This window comes from Rhinolophus ferrumequinum, chromosome 12 (genome assembly GCF_004115265.2).
Source record: "Rhinolophus ferrumequinum isolate MPI-CBG mRhiFer1 chromosome 12, mRhiFer1_v1.p, whole genome shotgun sequence".
NCBI lineage: Eukaryota > Metazoa > Chordata > Mammalia > Chiroptera > Rhinolophidae > Rhinolophus > Rhinolophus ferrumequinum.
The window spans coordinates 65,021,230-65,040,976 of NC_046295.1; the positions used below are offsets into that span (position 1 = coordinate 65,021,230).

A 19,747-nucleotide genomic window follows, 5' to 3' on the forward strand; every position below is an offset into this window, starting at 1 on the left:
ACCAGCAGCACCACTAAATCCCGAGCTCCGCAGGGCGGCAATCCCTATCTTGGGCAGGTCCCCCTAATTACTAATCACAACAGGACCGGAAATTACGGACCGCTATAAACGCTCAATCTCTGATCATACAACACGCCGTTACTGCCAATACTGCAGCCAGTGACTGAAACGTTCTTTTCTGAAACCGGACCCCTCAACTTCCCGTCTCTTCTCCAGGGTCCTCAGGTGAGGGCTACGACTGGCCCCCCCACCACTTGTAGAGCTGCGGGACACTCCAAGTTACGGCGGAAGTTGGCGCACCCCCCCCGACTGCCCTCTATCGCGATACTTTACGGGTTGTTAGTCGGCCCGAGCAGAGGATTAACATGGCCGCGTCCATTGAGCAGACTGCATGACAGAAAGGGTGGCGCCATATTTCGAATAGGTGTTGGTGCCGTACAGCAAAGAATTCTGAAGAGCAAAGTGGTAGCCACAGAAAAGGTGTGCCGGAACAATGCGGGAACAACGACATTAACTAGGAAAGAATTCCAGGTATCTGAAGATGGAATCGGGAAACCAATTCTGCTAAGATGTGTAGAAAATGAATAAACAGTGGAAGGTGCAAAAACGGGGATGTGGAGTTGGGAAGTAGGGGAAGACACTCCTGTTATTAAGCAAATGAGGAGAATGAGTCTCAGAGAGCCCAAGTCGGTTTATCTATATCACATTGCCTCACTTTCTCAATCTGAGGTTTAGTAGTAATAGTACATGTTTATTGAGCACTTATTTTAATTTATGTTGTAGATGATGTGGAGAAATCAAGATGGAGCAGTATTCTCCCTGGGAGATAGCTCTGGGAGAGTGTAAGTCAGAATGCCTTTCATTTGGTGAACTCCAGCTAATCATTCTGGAAAATGAAATTCAGATGCTCTCTCCTGAAAACGCTTTCCCTGACTGGGATGGGAAAACTCTGTTCCTGCTAAAGACACATCAAATAGAAGCAGAGGGCAAGTGTTTGGGGATAAATTCTGAAGGATAATTCAGAACCTCTAGATTCTCCTCTCAACCTGATCTTGAACTTGCTCCTGAACCAACCACTTTCCCTCCTTTCTCTCCTTTGTAGAGAAAGGATGTGAAATACTCATTTGGATATTTCAGTGTTTGCTGACATAAAGAAAACAGTTTCAACATCAATGTCAGTGAAAAGCACTTTAGAATCCATACAGTATTTTGTAATAAATACCATAAGTGTTAAATTAATTGAACAAGGAGTTCATTAAACTAAGACGCTTCCAGTGCCTTAGCAGTTGATAAGAAAACCAAAACCTAAGCCTGTAAATGCCTCAAGGTTAAAGAATAAAAACCTATGGACAACCAATCACAAACAGCCAAGGCTTTCCCAAATAAGGCAACGATTTAAGCTATAGCTGATCCAATACTTTCCTTGCTTTGCTTCTGTGTATTCTCTATAAAAGTCTTGCCCCTAGCGCCTGTCAGTGGAGGACTTATAACCACTTCCCATTTGGTGCTTCCCAATTCAAGTCAATTTTTACTCAAACTCTTAAAACTTTCAATATGCCCCAGTTTATCTTTTAACATTGCTACAGAATATCTAGCTCTAACTAATGCCTTTTGACACTATGCATTAATTCTCAGGGTTCACTCAGCTCTTTAAAGCCAGATACAGTGGACTTCATGTTTCTGGAATATCGTCCCCAACCATATGCCAGGAAAATTACTATTCATGCTTCAAAGCTGGGCAAATAGTGCTCCATCCTGACATTTACACCTCAACATCCTCTTCCCTCTAGTTTTCTCCCAGAACTCCCATTGTTGCTTGAGACTGGGATTTCCGGTGTTTGTGTCTGACAATTACTCAGAGCAAGACTTCATCAGTATCAGCTTAGATTCCCTGCCTTTTTTGTTAGATACATATTTATGTCTACTGATTCTTCCTCCTTCAATGTAAAGCTCACTCATTCCTTCAGTCATACACATTTATTATTGCCATAATTGGAAATGAAAATGAAGAGCTGAGTGATAGTGACAACGCAATGTGATCAGTGATCTGACTGGGGCGTGACTGGTGCTGAGTGGGCACAGTAAGAGGTGGCTAACTCTGTCAAGGTGGGGGTGCAGTAAGGATCTCTTAGGAAGGTTTAGGACGTGATTTTTAAAACTGAGTCTTGGAAGAGGAGTAGTTTATCTGGAAAACAAGGTAAAGATGGGAAGTCTCAACACAACAGTTGGTATAAGCCATTTCTCATGTACCTTAGCACAAACTCATCCCACCTCAACATCTTTGTTCAATTGAGGTGGTTCCCTGTGTTGGGTATGCCTACATTCTCCTGGTTTGGGAGTAAATTCCTTGCCAAAGATTAGGGGAGTCTCCTTTGCCTAGTGAGGCCCTAAATTAATAGTTCTTTTACAAGTACATATAATCTAATTCAAGGGTCCATAATCTACAGTCTTTGGGGAAATCTGGCCTGTTGTCTGTTTTGACAAATGTTTATTGTAACAGAGCCTTGCTCATTCATTTACATATTGTCTATGGTTGCCTTTGTGCTTTAATGGCAGATTGAATAGTTGTGACACCATAAGGCCTGCAAAGTCTAGAATATTTACTGTCTATCCCTTCACATAAAAAGTTTGCTGGCTCGTGATTTAATGCTGAGAGAGAAACCTTATTTATTTATGTATTTATTTATGTATTTATTTATTTATTTATTTATTTATACATAGGCAGAATCTGAGGAACCAAAAGGTCACACAGATTGTTAATGGTGCAACCAAAATGTAAACTCCCAAAGTCTGACTTGGAGCTTATGCTTCTGACCACTACACTTCAATGAATGTCTTTTGAATGCCAATTAATTTCTTTTGGTAAAGAGGTAATGATATAAATATAATTTGTCATTCAATCCAGGAGAGTTTTGATAGTGAAAGAGGTGCTATAATAACTATAACTGGACAATAGTCATAAAACGTGTCCTAGGCAATCTGGGACGTGTAGTCACCCTATAAGAACAGGGATACGTAAAATAGATAGAATTAAGAAAAATGCTTTATTTCATAAGCCAGATAAGCATACTCACACACATATACGTTAAGATAAGAATACTTTCTGGTGGGGCCGGCCTGGTGGCTCAGGCGGTTAGAGCTCCGTGCTCCTAACTCCGACAATTCCTCGAGTCCCGCAAGGGATGGTGGGCTGTGCCCCCTGCAACTAGCAATGGCAACTGGACCTGGAGCTGAGCTGCGCCCTCCACAACTAAGACTGAAAGGACAACAACTTGAAGCTGAACGGCACCCTCCACAACTAAGATTGAAAGGACAACAACTTGACTTGGAAAAAAGGCCTGGAAGTACACACTGTTCCCCAATAAAATCTTTAAAAAAAAAAAATTCTTTGTGGTGAATTTTTATGTTATTCCCATTAATTTATAATACCTGTCTTACTTTAAACAATGAAAATAATTCTTACTGTCCAAATACTCCAGGTCAATCATTCGGAGGGTGATGTTCTGTTCAATATTCCATTCTATTCTCAGCTGACTTATAAAGTGAGAGGAGGCGTGATGGACCGGACAATTCATGGAACTGGCGTTATGCACATGAGAAAAGAAAAGTGTAGAATCGTATTCTCTGCAGATGTGTGATATGCTACTTACTTCGTTACAAATTTATAATCCAAGTATTGCCTTCAGTCAATCAAATACAATCAAAATACATCTAAAAGTGGCCCTCTTTATCTCTGTTAATACTCTTTATTGAGAAGTCTGTTTTACCTGTTATTAATATAGCCATGCCAGCCCTTTTATGCTTACTATTTGTATGGTATATAATTTTCAATCCATTTAATTTTAACTTATCTGTGTCTTTTAAAAGTCTGGATCTTGTAGACAGTATAAAATTCGGTCTTGTTTTTTTATCCATTATGATATTTTATAATCTTAGAGTGTTTTGTCCATTAACTTTTAATGTAATTATTGCTATGGTTGGATTTAGGTCCATCATCTTATTATTTTAAAATAAGGAATTTAAAAATACTTTGAAGAGGTTCATTTAAATTTATCTGTTGTGTTTTTGACTACATCTTTTTGCTTTACTCTTTAATGGTTTCTCTATACATCCTTGACTTTCACAGTCTACTTGAAGTTGATATTGTGAGATAGGAAAGTCATAGACAGTTAAGGACAGGACCGCGGTGGAAGACATCAAAGCCCAAACAATCTCAGCGTGAGATGGGGAAATCGTGGGCAGTCGGGACTCACGGAGGAGGACCTCAAGGCCAAAGAGAACAGCAGGTGACAGGAAAAAAAAAAAAAAACATAGAAAAGGTAACTAGATGGGAGGGGCTACCGCAGCAGACAGACTGCAGAGTCAGCCAAGATACCAGCCCAGGTGCAGGAAAGGGGTTGGGGGGAGCCCAACCGGCTCTTGGTAAACAACTTAAAGATTACGGATTCAAGGACATATAGTAGTATAGTCCCCGGCTCAGCTTAGCCTGCGGGGTATTCCGTTTGGATCACCCCTCTCTTCCGAGAGCTGTATTCTTGCGCTTCTCATTTTTACAATAAAACTGTATACTGCTTCAATTTACCTCTCCGGGTCCACGTTCTCATTCTTTTGAGTGTACGAGGCCACGAACCCCGGGCACCAGATGCCAGAACCCTACATCAATTGTACCATATCACATAAAACTTAGAAACCTTTCTACAACCTAGTCCACCCTCCTTTCTTTATGCTAGAGTTGTTACATGCTTTGCATCTAAATACCTTACAATCCACATAAAACAATTTTATAAGCTTTGTTTTAAACAATCCTAAGTATTTTAAAGAAATTAAGAGATTAAAAAAAAGTACTTTATATTTACCTATGTATTTACCTTTGCTAGTGCTTTTTGATGCTTCTTAAAGAACTGAGTATCTATCTGGTATCATTTCCCTTCAACCTCAAGAACATTATGGTTTTCTGAGGATAAATTCTCTGAATTCTTTTATCTGAGATGTCATTATTTCACCTTTATACTTGAAGGATATTTTTGTTGGATCTAGAATTCGACATCGAAGATTTTTTGGGTTTTTTTTCCAAAGCAATTTTAGGATACTGATCCGCTATCTTCTGGCCTCCACAGTTTTTTGATGATAAGTCACCAATCATTAGAATTGTTTTTTATCACATATAATATGCCATTTTTCCCTTGGCTTTCAAGATTTTATTTTTATCTTTAGGTTCTAGCAGCTTGTTTAGGATGTGCCTAATCATGGTTTTCTTCACATTTATCCTGCTTGGAGTTTGCTGATTCTCAATTCTCAAATTTATATCATTTACCAAATTTAGGGAAATTTGGGGCATTATATATTCAAATATTTTGTATGTCCTTCTTTTGGGATTTCAACTACACATAAGCAAGACATTTTATTATTGTCCCACAGGTCACTGAGGTTCTTAGTATCTTCTCAATCATTTTTGTCTCAATTGTTTGGATGATATCTACTGATCTATTTCAAGTTCATTGACTCCTCTGTCATTTGCTGGTAAACTTATCCAGTGAATTTTAAATTTCAGACATTGTATCTTTCAGTTCTAGAATTTTTCTTTTGGTTTTTCTTTGTAGTTTCTATTTTTTTACTGGATCAAAAAAACTTTACATTCATTATGAGCATATTTTTCTTTATTTTATTAAGCATAGTTATAATAGCTACATTAATATCTTCATCTGCTTATTCCAATTTCTGGGCTAGTCTGTTTTCTTGAAATGGGGTCATATTTTCCTAATCCTTTGAATGTTAAGTTTTTCTTATATCACAGATCTCGTGAATGATAAGCTCTGGAGGTTCTTGATTCTGTTATATTTCTCTGAGGAGCATTAATATTTTTGTGTTATCAAGTAATTAGCATGGGTGAACTCAAACTTCAAACTTCTTCTCTGGAGAAGCAGCACAAATGAAAGCTGTTCTTTTGTCTTTAGTTGAAGGGTTAGGAGTCGGATGCCATACGTGCATGAGCCAGAGACTCGGGCAGAGTTTATTCACATCATTTGGGTTGCGCTCTCTTTGAGTCTCAATTTTCTGGGATTCTCCCCCCGACTTTCCAGTGGCTGTAGTTTCCCTGAACTCAGTCTTATGGTTTTTCATGTCAAAAAGATTTCATGTTTTCTATCAAATTATCCCCCTCTGCCACACCAACTTCAGCATGTCCTCAGGCCAAAAGCCATAAAAATGTGATCTAATTGCCTACCAATCACTTTTTCCAAGTTTCAACTCCTTTCCATAATCTGCTTTTGTTCACTTTCCAGTATCTTCAGGTAAAGGGTGTGTGTGTGTGCGTGTGTGTTGTTCAGAGTTTTTATTTTACCTGTGGGAGGGTCAAGCTCAGTAGGCATCTACCTGGCCATACCAGAAATAGAGACCCATTATAACAAAATAAAATTAATTCATGAAAATATAAAAATTATTTAGAAAAGCAAAACTTACTCTTAAACTCACAATCCTGAAAGAACTGCTGTCCACATGATGGTGATAGTTTAAAATTTCCAACATATGCATTTGTGTTTATAAATATAAATATATAAACTTATACAGAGGGCACCAAAAAAATGTATACTCATTTTAAGAAAGGAAAAAAACTGTATTAAAATTATAATACTCATTATATACCCATAATAAAAGATGTATACAAGTCATGTTTGACTTCTGCAATTACAAGAAGTACTGAAAGTGGTTACCATCAATGTAATTTTAATAGTTTTTTCCTTTCTTAACATGTGTATACATTTTTGGCACCCTCTGTATATATTTATATACCTTAAACTAATATAATATTCAATGTCAACTGTAATTGATAAATAAAAAACACGATTTTTAAAAAATTAAGATATTAATGTACATATTATATTGTAACTTGGTGTTTTTTATTTAATTATTTCACATTATAGGTTGATTTGCTCAACACCCATTTTCTAATGTCCTTGTCCTTTTCCTTCCTTTTCTATAAAGATTAAGAAGCTAAACATTCCATGTTTTCAAGATTCTTTCGAAACTAGTAATAGTCATGGTACTCATTTTTGGGAAGATGTGAGCAAGTCTGGTAGCAGAGAGTCTTTATGGAAAACTTTTGCTTTCTTCATTAGTAGGTCACTCCATTGATGCCTGGAGGTGCATCAGTCTAATACATTCCTCACTGAGAATAATACAGGATCAGCATTTGCATCTCCTTAAACATAATTTGAAAACATGGCTTTTAATGTCATATTATTCAATCTTATGAGGGTATCATATTTTATTTAATCAATTAACTAGCAAATTCATGTTATATCCAACTTGTGTGTTCTGTGATAAACACTGTAGTACACTCTGCTTATGTGTCATAGAATAGATTCCTGGAAGTAGGGTTGCAGACATTTTAAGGCTTTGATGTATATAGTCAGATTTACGTTACAACCTTGACTACCAAAAGCAGTGCATGAGAGCTCATTTTCTACCTCTCTTGCACATTTAATTATTATTTTTTAAATTTTGATTTAATACAAACTTTTCCTATTTTTTCCTCTTTATGTCAGAGGAGCTCTCTCTTCCCACACCCTCAGATGTATGCCTTTAATGCTCTTCAATCATATATATACAGCTGTGTACAGCACCCAAATCATTTTCTTCGCACTCCTAGGCCAACCTCGATTTCCTACGCTCATTTTAATCAATGAGAACAACCCCTACCTGATAAACTCCATCAAACACCTCCTAATCAGAAGCATCTTTGCTGGTTTCTTCATTACTAACACCATCCCTACCATAATATATATATATATATCATATATATATATATATATATATAGTATATATATATGATATTATATATATATATATGACTTGCTTCCTCGCCCTTGAAGTCTTTGCTTGTTACCATCGCAGTGAGCTTGAATCTACTCCATCACCACCACCACCGTATTTAAAAGTGAATTCCCCTACACTTTCATTCCCCTCTCCTGCTTTGTTTTTTGTGGTACTAGTCACCACCTGTCATACTCTATATTTTTTAATTATTCATTTGTTTATCACCTGTCTTCTACTCTAGAATAAAGCTGTCTCAGGACAAGGGTTTTTTTCTTCTTGTTTTGTTGACTGCTATATTTCTAGGATTTACAGTAGTGCCCAGCATATATTAGATGATCAATATTGAATAAATTTTTTAAACTGTTAATTTATTCTATAGATACATGCCCTTTCATCTTCTTTATATTAGAGATATGGCTCAGAAACATTTTTAAATATTTTAAAAATTGACTTAAACAATAATTTAGATCAGTGATTCTCAGTGAATTCCCTAGACGAGCAGCATGAGCATCTCCCGGGAACTTATTAAAAGTGCAAATTCCTAGGCCCAACCACACACCTACTGAATCAGAAACTCTGTGGGTGGGGCCTGTTTCTAAAGTCCATGTTTTAATAAGCCCTCCAGGCTATTTTGATGTCTGCTAAAATTTGTAAATCATTGATTCAGACTCACCTCAGTGTATCGATTTTCTTTAATTGTTCACCTCCAATCATTTTTACATCATTTCCTCATTCATTGATGCTAACTTTTAATTCATTTTTTTACTGCACAGAATAGCTTTCAGCATTAATTTCTACTGTTCAGGCATACCTATGTTCCTGTTTCGGGTGTGGCACTACTATGAGTTCTCCAAGAAGTGTGGTAAATTTAATCTAGCCATAACCTGCAGCTGTTTTATCCTTCGAAAAAGTGCAGATTTTCTATAGCTCTAAACAGTGATGATTCAGCCTGTGCATAGTGCCAGACTTCCACTTGGTAATAAATTACTGATACAAATGGTTTTCACATTGCATTTTCTTCCCCTGAAAGTAAATAAGTTACTTGGTATTGAGAGCTAATATCCATGAGTGGATTTTTCAACACACACACACACACACACACACACACACACACACACTCCATTCTCCATACTTATACCTTTTAATTATCTGAAATGAGGAAGTCAGAAATGGGAAATATTTGCAAAGATGGCATTTAATCACATATTTGTTGAGGGTCCATCATTATGCTAGACTAGTATCTAGGTGAAATGTATACTTGTGTAATATTGACTAGGATGGGACAAGTCTTGCTTACTGACTCATATGCTCATTACGAGAAACAAATGAGGTAATGTGAATGTGCTGTGAAAAATATAAAAGGTGACATTTATGCCAAATATTATCTTAGATTACAAAATGATTTTTGTCCCTATGTTACTGTTTTTAGTGTAACAAGTACATTTTACAATTCAGGTGTATTTTTTATCTATGACTATGAATGTATATGAGTGCATATGTATATATGCAGTGGAAAATAGGTTTCCTGTGCAAATCCATAGTACCTTCTGGAATGCATGCTTAACAACGATTCTGATTCCACATCAAGAGATGAGTTATACCTAGATTCACTAAGAGTGCAGTGATTCATTAACAGTGTCTGCTATTGGGCAAGAATAGAGAATTGTGCCATTTGTTGAAATACATTTGAAACTCCAGATTGAGGTGTTTGTGTTTAAGTGTTTTGAATATGAGGAAAAAATGGAATTATTCAGAAAATCACTTTCATTCACCTGCAATCACAATTCATCTTCAGTCTTTTAAAAAATGGCAAATAGAAGAAACACAGTGCTGAGTTACAGTTGTAATTTGTTATTTAAATGAAAGAACATGTTTTAATAGGAAAAGTCTTTGTGAATTCAATATCAAGTTTAATACCATATCCTCAGACTCATCATCATTCATGAATAGGCACAGAAGCTTTTACTTTGGTAAACAACATCATGGAGTGAGCTCAGTGAAAATTTCAGTGTTGATTTATGCATATTAAAAGGATTTTAATTGTGGAAATTAAATATCCATGTACATGATAAAAAAAAGTTCAAACACTATACAATAAAAAAAGAAGTCTCCTTCCTATCCCAGACCCCATTCCCATACTCTTGTAACCACTGGCAACCACTGTTAAGATTCTTCTTTATTTTTTCAAACCAAGTCTAGTCACATACAAATATATGAATATATACATACAGACATACACACACACAAACACACAGGCAAACACATACACACTTTTGTACACAAGTGGGAACATACCATATGCACTGTTCAGCAACCTTTTTTTCACTTAACAGTATATCTTGAGCATCACTTTTTACCAACACCTGTGTATCCTCAGCTGTTTTCTTTCATTTTCTCTTAATTTTGTGTTAATATTTTTAACATAAATAACCTTTGTATAAAATTTTCTGCTGATGCGGAAGGTAACAAAGACATTCTTAAAGAGCTAGGTGATAATATCAAAGATGAGACTCATACCTGGGGCCATACACGTTTATACATGGCAATAAACAGATAGCCAAATTCAATTCTCACGTGAATGTGGTGCTTAAGTACACAACACTCAAGCAACTCAGGAGTTGTCAGTATATGTAATGTTTCTAGTGCTCTGATTATTCAAGTTATTAACAATTTAAAAACCTTTATATTTCAATCTGAACATACAGAATAATTTACAATAATTATTTTTAAAACAGTATTTTCTATTAAAAGGTTTAGTATCAAACTTAAACTCTCCATCCATTGCTTCTATGTGAAGATTCATTTTCAAGTTCTCTCATGTATAATGAAGTGTAACTTCTTGTTAAAGGCTTTCTAATAGCCTTTAAATTCAGAATACTTCTAAGGTTAAATAAAACCTTCAGTTCAGTTAAAAGATTTCCCACATTTATTTCACTCATGAGATTTCTGTCCTGAATGAGTTTTCACATGTTTGGTAAGGGATGCATTTTGTTTGAAGGCTTTCCCACACTCATTACATTCATAAGGTTTCTCTCCAGTGTGGGATCTCTGATGTATAACAAGTTGTGACTTTGCATTGAAGGCTTTTCCACATTCATTACATTCATAGGGTTTCTCCCCAGTATGAGTTCTCTGATGTACAATGAGGTGTGACTTTTGGCTAAAGGCTTTCCCACATTCATTACATTCATATGGTTTCTCTCCACTATGAACTCTCTGATGTTGAGTAAGGCCTTCGATTTGTTTAAAGGCCTTCCCACATTGATTACATTCAAAGGGACTTTCACCTGTATGAGTTCTCATGTGGTAAGTAAGAGATGAGCTATGTCCAAAGGTTTTTCCACATTCATTACATGTATAGGGTTTCTCCTTAGTATGAGTTCTTTGATGTATAATGAGGTGTGACTTCTTGCTGAAAGCTTTCCCACATTCATTACATTCAAAGGGTTTCTCACCTGTATGAATTCTCATGTGTTTAGTAAGGGATGAGCTATATTTAAAGGCTCTTCCACATTCATTACATTCATATGGTATTTCACCTGTGTGAGTTCTCACGTGTTCCGTAAGAGATGAGTTATACCTAAAGGATTTACCACATTCCTTACATTCATAGGGTTTCTCGCCTGTATGAGATCTCACATGTTGAATAAGATTTGAGCTGTGTCTGAAGGTTTTCCCACATTCAGTACATTCATAGGGCTTTTCCCCAGTATGAACTCTTAGATGGTCAGTGAGAGCATGTTTATGACCATGGGCTTTGCCACACTGAATACATTCATATGGTTTTTCTCCAGTGTGAGTTCTCTGATGTACAACGAGGTGTGACTTTTGGCTAAAGGCTATCCCACATTCATTACATTCATATGGTTTCTCCCCAGTATGCGTTCTCTGATGGTCAATGAGTCCTTGTTTATGGCTGAGAACCTTTCCACATTGACTACATTCAAACGGTTTTACTTTAGCTTGAGTTGTATCACTCTCCGTAGGAGAGGAGCTATGTCTGGATGATTTCTCACGTTTCTCTCCAGTTTTAATTTTGTCCTGTTTAGTATGGGATGATCCACGATGAACTAGTTTCTCCTGTTTCTTGCCAGTTTGTGTTTTGTCACACCTACTCGATGAACTATGGTGGGATACTTTCTGTTTCTTTCCAGTTTGACTTTTATCTTTCTTTGTATCAGATAAGCTATGGCTGAATGATTTCCTGTGCTCTTCAGCTACACCAGGTTTCCTTTTTGCATAGTTTCTTATATGACCAGGTAAGTCTAAATTCTGTTTCAAACTCTTTCCCTGTGAATCAAATTTAAGAAACTTTTTTTTGGAAGAAACACGTGCTGTACTCGCATTTCCCCCCCCTAATGAACTACATTCATGGCCTTTCTTCTTAGTCAGTTTTTTTTTCTTGAATGCAACTTCCCTAAGGAGTTGGTTTTGAGTTTCCTGGTGATTCTGGAGCTGGTCATCGTCTTGCTGGCCTTCTTCTAAAATGGAATTCAATGACATATTCTTGTGAATCTTTGCACTTTCATATTTTAGAATACAAGTTATAAAGAAATGCCCTGTTGTAAGGTTGAATCTTTATTCAAGCCTAGTATCCCAAAGTGAATGAAGTATCAAGCACAAATGTCCCTATCCTCTTGGAGTTGAGGGGGAAAGTGCTGTAGTAAAAACAGGAAAAGAAAACTGACAATAGTGATTAGAAAAAGCTTTGACTGTTTATAAATATGCAACCTGGAACAGAAGACGAAATACATACAAGGAGCAGTGAATAGGGAATAGATGAAGTTAAAAGAGCTTGTGATTGTAGTTGACACTTTTTGAAGTCTTTCCTCTGCCCAAGCTCTCCAGCTTTAATAACTGCCAACCCACCCAGGCTCCCATTGACTGTACTATGTTAATCCAACTCTCCACAGTCACAGTTGGTGACACATCTGGTTGAAGCCAAGATGTCCAAAAAGAGTCTCCCTCCTAAAACTTTAGACTCTAGTTAGTCTCCAATGGATTCTTAAATTTAAAAATGATATAAGACAAATCCTATAAAGCCATATTTTCCCTTTGTAAACAGAAAATTCATCAGTACAAAGAATGAAGCATACATCCAAAGAAAAGTACAGATGTATGATGATAACATGTCTTCAGAGAGACCATTTCCATAATCCCAATTCCTAATTACTTTGCAGTCCTGGTTCTAGCCCCTAGTAAGGCCTAGCTGAAGTGTCTGCCTTTAGGTTACAAGAGATATGCCAATGTCCTTATAACAAATTCCTCTATTTACTTAGCCTAGGTTCCAGTAAATTTTTGTTATTGCACCCTGAAGATCCAAAATAGAGAAAATAAAGTAAGTCCACCAAGGAGTACTAAACAGCTTACAGGAGAGAATAAGCAGGAAAGGATGTTCCATGGCTACCACCGATGATCAATATAATAATGACATTCCCCTACTAAAAAGAACCCTACAGTTTCTCTGAATTCCTTAATGTTTTTACCATGTGATAAAATTCATAGTAATGAGACTGGCAAACAAACTTTACACCATTTGGATTTACAGTGCAACACACACACTTGTTTTCAATAGTTTGCTATGGAGCATACCTTTGTTCCTGTCAGGTCATTCTACTAATTGCCAATTATAAATTTTAAGCTTATCCCCAGCACTAAGTGATTGCTCACATTCTTTCCTCCACAAACTATGCAATTATATATTTTGAGATATCTTCTTAGATGCTTCCCTTCTCTGAGACGACCACCCACACTGACAGATGTAGGAAGCCGTATTTGTTCCATACAATCCAACTTCTGGTTGAAAACAATTAATTGAACAGTGGTAAACAGCACGTCTGAGCTAGTCCAAGAATATTCTCTCTCCTAAGAATTTAGAATTGAAACTCAAAGACTTCTATTAGCTAGAGATGGATGCTACACATGTAAAAACCTAAAAACTTAGGAGCTGGGATTACCATTTTGGGGTGGCCCTTTTCAGCTATCTACATGAAACAACTGAAAAAGCTTCAGGGTGGGAATTAAACAGGCTCAAAGAGAGAAGCAGGTATAAGAGGCCCCATGACTTCAGAAAAAAAAGATAAAAAGTAAATAGCTGTATTGGTGGTAAAGGAATATTACATGGATAAAGTGAAAACTGGGCTCAAACAGAAAAGAGTTATGGTATTTGAACATACATCTAGGAAATACTATTATTTTTATGGAGAACTTTTAAGAGATGAGTTCCCATGAGGTAGATCAACTTTTATAAGTATAGTGATATAGATACAGCAGGGAGAAGTGGAGTTGCTAGCTGCTTTTTCATTTAAGAAATTTTAAGTGATGCAAACACCCTGAGAGAAATTGTATAACAAGAACTTTTATGTAGCATGGCAAAGGCTGCATCTTCCGATGCCCAAGGATGCTGGGAAGGATAGAGGCAAATTTCCTTCTGGGAAAAAAGGGATCAAAACTCAAACCTTTCCCCTTGTGGGGTAATATAAGATTATAAAGAACCTCTCGTAATGACGGTTTGGGCTGGTACCAACTGACACTGGCCAGCAGGAAAAGATATAAAGCACTATAAGAGAAATTTACCATGAGGGAGGGGAAGAGAATCTGAATTAGTGAACTGGCATACAATAGAGTAATACAAAGGGGAGAGTTGGGTGTAGCAGAGCATGTGATTAAGTCTACAAGCCTGTTCTGAATGTGGAACTAAAACATGAATTTTAAACTAAAATGACTGTAACTCTAGAAACTGAAGCATGGCACTGACTAGACCCAGTAACTCATTGAAGGGAATAGAACAGTCCTTATTTGAAGATCCTCCAAGTATATATCAGAACCTAAACCAAGAAGTCACTGTAGCAATGACACGATGTATTAAATGACTCAGGATTGTTTATTAGTTGTAATGCTAAATATCAGAGAGAAAAGTAAAGATAGCCAAACAATGAATGGATCAAAAACTCCATGAGGTCTCTTCATTTGTCATTGGAAAGACTGGTCCCTCTAGTCTCAAGAAATTCATGGAGTCTTGGAATATTCGGGGTCAGAGGAAACTTAAAAAGATATTGTATACGTTCTGCTAATTTGGGGACTGTAGTGACGTAAATAATAACTGAATATTTTAATGTTTGGTGGCAAAATCTAAGATGAATTTTTTTTTTTTAAAGGGATTCAACAACTCTACCTAAGAATTGGAGAAATTTAGGTATGTAATAATAGGAACCCAATTTGAGTGATGTCAGCGAGAACCGAGGAAAACAAAAAGCAGGAACTGAGGAGAGAATAATAAGAGAGAAGACACACAGGAAAGATTCAAAGGAACTCCACAGTATACAGGCCTAAAATCAGAGCAGACCTTGATAAAAATAGGGAAGGTGAGAGGAAGCGCTAATGTAGAAAGAAAGACAAAGCTTTCACTTTCTGACACTCTGAGAACGAGCTGTCCTGTAAGCGAGTAAAACACGAGTGTAACAAAAAGGAATTGGAGATTTATCTGGACAAGATAAATTTATCTTAGAAGTCACCAGTGTAGAATAAAAAGCTTGTAATTGCACAATGGATGATTCCTTTGAGGGAAATACAATAGAAAGAGAACAGATAGTAGAAGACAAAACCTTAGGGACACTTCAGCAAAGTGAGAAGGAAGAGAAACTGGTAAAAAAAAAAAATTGTAAAGAAGCATTTAGAGGATAAAATCAGATTCAAGTGGTATAATTCAAGCTGGGTGAGCAAGAATTTCAGGCTGACCAAACCTATTAAAATATGAAAAAGTGGTGGTCATTTTAACATCAGAAATTTAAATAGAGACATGAATTCTATAGCATTTGACTGCAGAGGTTAAGGAAAACATGGAAATGTTGATGCATTATAGATCACAGGTTTAGAGCATTTCCAGTGAAAGGAGGGAAATGGAATATAATTAGGTCAGGAGCACACGCCAGAGATTTGGAAAGAGGACAGACCTAAGAATGTCTGAATATATAAGGAAAGAAATTTCATATCATGGGGTCTTGGAGTGTGAGTATAGGAAGGGAGAAAAACTGAGGATATTAGGAAAAAGGAGGGTAATTTTTAAAAGCACTGCTTTAACTAAGGTAAGCAGGAATGTGATTCTGAGAACAGCAAAAAGGGGTCATTGATCCTTCTGAAAGCTGAGCAGTGGGAAACACGGATGAGGAAAGACGGCTATAGAGAAGGGTCAGTTAGGCATCTGAGGGACTGGTACCAAAGGTTTAGAGCCCAGGTTTTCACCTTTTTTCCTACCACAACCTGAGCGTTGTGGCCAACTGTACTATTTTTCCCTGTGGGAAGATTACACCTCCCAACCCCAGTGCATGGCCATTTATTTGAATCCTCCCTGTGGAAGAATTATACGTTCCTACCCTGTTGAACTCAGAAGTGGCCACGTGATCGGCTCTAACCAATTAACCAATAAAATGTGAGCAGGAAGAGATATCTACCAATTTCCAATCACTCACTCTTCTTTCCCTCGGTCATGAGACAAGAATTTGCCAAACAGGGACTGCTCTTTCCATGTAGGCCCATAAGATAATGTGGAAATGGGCTACAGCCTGAGCAAGAAACAAATCTTTCTTGTAAGTCACTAAGAATTTGGGGTTATTCCTTAATGGAGCATAACTCAGCCTAAGCTGACTGACACAAGCATATAAGCAAAGTCCCATAAGTTAACAGTGGCTTTATGACTACAGTGACCCTCAAATGACAGCCTCTCACACATGGACAGGTGCATAGAAGGAACAAATATTAGAATCTCCAAGGTTAAAGAATCTTTGTAATTTGAACTCCTCTTCCTACAGGAGATTCAGATATTTTTCTATTGCTACTTCCTGGTTAAGAAAGAAGGACCTGGGATCTTTAAGAAGAATTTAAGAATAAATTATTCTTTGAATAATTCCAAAGTTACTGCCAAGAAACTAGAACTTACTTCCACTGGCTCCTGTTTGCGTGGGTGTTGCTATTGCACTTGGACCACCTTGTCTGGGTCTTTTCCCCTTCCCCAACCATGGCTCTTCTTTCTCCAATTTGGAAATCACGTCTGGTTTGTCAGCTTGATACCCTGCTCATGAGAAATGGTAGCAATTGAATGTTGGAACAACAAACATCCCAGAAATCAAACCCTAATATGTGAGCTTCAGAGCCTTTAAAGAATAAAGAATATATGGCTTCTGAAATTTCATAATGCAGATATCCATGTACCCTATCTGAGTATACCTTCTATTTTGGAGGCAAGGGCACAAATATCCTGCCAAGTACCCAAAAGAGATTAAAACTCCTTGACTCAAAAATCAAGGCCAAACATCTCAAGGACTTGAGAGAGAAGGTATCATAGTAGACATATTTTGGATTACGGAGGAATTGTCCTTACCCATTGAAGCAAGGCTGCTGTAGTTCTCCAGCATCACGTCCTTGTATAGGCTCCTCTGAGCAGGATCTAGTTGCTCCCATTCCTTCTGGGTAAAGGCCATAGTCACATCTTTGAATGTCACCAGTCCCTGTAATAGTATATTCCTGTTTAGTCTAATGTATCCACATTAGTGAGTGATTTGGACATAATAATGACTTGTTCTTACCTTGATCATTCACTGTTGATTGTGGTATTATATAGGATACCTATTCTCTACCCAATTTTGCTTTTTTTTTTTTTTTTTTTTTGAGAAACAAAAATCGTATTAAGAAATGTCCCTATCATGGACTGAATGTTTGTGTCCCCCGCCCCCCAAATTCATATGCTGAAACCCTACCCTCCAATGTGATGGTATTAAGAGATTAGAGCCTTTGGGAAGTGATTAGGATTAGATGAAGTCATGAGGGTGAAATCTTGATGAATGGGATTAGTGCCCTTGTAATAGTCTCAAGAGACCTTGCTTCCTCTCTTTGCTCTTTATTCCACGTGAGGATACGAGAAGTCTGTAACCTGGAAGACGGTCCTCACCAGACCCCAACCATGCTGGCACCCTGATCTTGGACTTCTAGCCTCCAGAACTGTCAGAAATAAATTTCTGTTGTTTATAAGCCACTGAGTCTATGGTACTTTGTTGGTATTAAGTCAGACCCTATTGTAAATTTGTTTATTCAAGAGAATATAAAAAAGAAATCATACAATTATCAGAAAGACAATTACCCCCCCCAACAAAAAGAAAAGAAACAATCCATTTTTATCTTTTCTTCTACAACAAAAGACTACAGGGTAGTGTTCACAGAGTTCTGAGGTAGAAGAATCGAGACACTTGATTTTTATAACCAGTCAAAAAATCATTTGTGTTTGGAAGCAAAAGGTATTTTAGCCATGTAAGGGCTCAAAATATATTACCTATGTACTTTAGAAATAAAGAGAAAGAGAGAGGGAGGGAGAAAGCTGGGGTTGGGGGAGGAAAGGAAGAGAAGAAGAAAAAAAGTTATTTTTCAAAGAAGGGAAACTGAATCAAAATAAAGATTTCAAGATTGGGAAAGAATAATATACTATGAATAATAAAATCAGTAAAATGTCTAGTTATATCCAAGTAACTTGATAAAATGTTCCTGTGCGATTGTTATAAAAGTATCCCTAACATCAAGAGGTATAAAGTAAGAAAAATAAACAGAAGTATAACTGGTACGGATTGGGCACAGGGGAGAAATTAAAGCATGTTAAAGTTCTCTTATTGGACAGGTGAGAGGAGGATGACAGCTATTGGACAATTTAGATACTAATACACATTCCAATCTTTGTGCCGATGCCTTTCAAATATGGATTCCCAAGCTCAGACCTCTTCTAAGTTCTACATTCATATATCCAACGATTACTCAACGTCTCTACTTGGACATGCAATGGGCATCCTGACATGGCCAAAACAGAACCACTGTCATCTACCCTGGCTCCCATTTACATCCACCAAATCTGATCTTCTCCAACACAACCTTTTCTCAGAGAATGGAATCACCATCTATCCAGTTCTTCAGGCCAAAAGTCCAGATGTATGTAAATCTTGATTCTTCTCTTCCCTCATGTTCCATATCAATTCATCATTAATTCCTGTTACCGCATCTCCAGATGCATTCTGAATCTGATTTTTCATCTCACTGCTACAACCCTTTTCCAAAGCATCATCTCTACCCTTTAACTATTACAGTACACTCTCCTCGCCGGCCTTCCTGAACCTCTGTAAAGGAACAATTCCATCTCTGGCTCCCATAGACATCCCAAATTGCGGACCCTCAAAGATCTCCCCAATTTCTGACATACCACAAAACCTCATTTCTGATCCCGATAGCCTTCCAAACTGACTTTTCAGTTACTGCCACAGACACAATCCTACCCCACCCCCATCACTGTCACGGCAGATCCCTCAAAACACTTATTCCTTAAACTGTAGCCCTCAAGGACCGCACAGACCCCCTCCATCACTACTCCACAGATCCCTCAGAACGCTAACCCCCCAAAAGGCTCTCCAACCATCGACTCCAATTCCCAAATCACCTATCTTCACAGCCCACAGTAACGTTCCCTTCACTGACCCCCAATTAGACCATCTCTGACCACCAGACCGCCCCCGCCCCATCATCGCTCATACCGCCGCGCTCTCCCCAGGTGCTGACTCAGCCATCTCTGGTGGACACCCGGCCTCTTTGGCGGTCTTCGCACTCCTCCTCCGGCCCGCGGCCTCTGGCTTTGTCAAGACCGAGTCTCAGGCGGAGGCCGACATGGCGTCTAACCTGCAGCTGCGATGGCGGCGCCCGAGTATCGCTCGCGGGCGCCGCCATCTTGACCAAAGCTCCGCCGTACAGCGGACAGCCGGGGCTCCCCGCGGGCTTGAAGGCGGATGGTCGGCGGTTTCCTTCGAGCATCCTGGAGTGATGAGACGCGAGCTCAGTTACTCAGTGCAGAGTGCCTCACTGTGCCTGACACCCCGCCGCCGGCGCCCGGAGGCTTCACCACATGAAT

At 38.0% G+C, this 19,747-nt stretch overlaps 1 protein-coding gene across 1 annotated transcript in view; it reads right to left on the reverse strand.

Annotated features, from left to right (window-relative positions):
* ZFP37 (ZFP37 zinc finger protein) overlaps positions 1-19,508 on the reverse strand; it is a 55,891-nt gene extending 36,383 nt beyond the window's left edge. Inside the window, 4 exon segments of the mRNA XM_033123686.1 lie at positions 10,801-12,296; positions 16,751-16,882; positions 17,192-17,318; positions 19,377-19,508. Of these exon segments, the coding sequence (XP_032979577.1) occupies positions 10,801-12,296; positions 16,751-16,882; positions 17,192-17,318; positions 19,377-19,508 (1,887 nt within the window).
* Between the last annotated feature and the right edge of the window lie 239 nt (positions 19,509-19,747).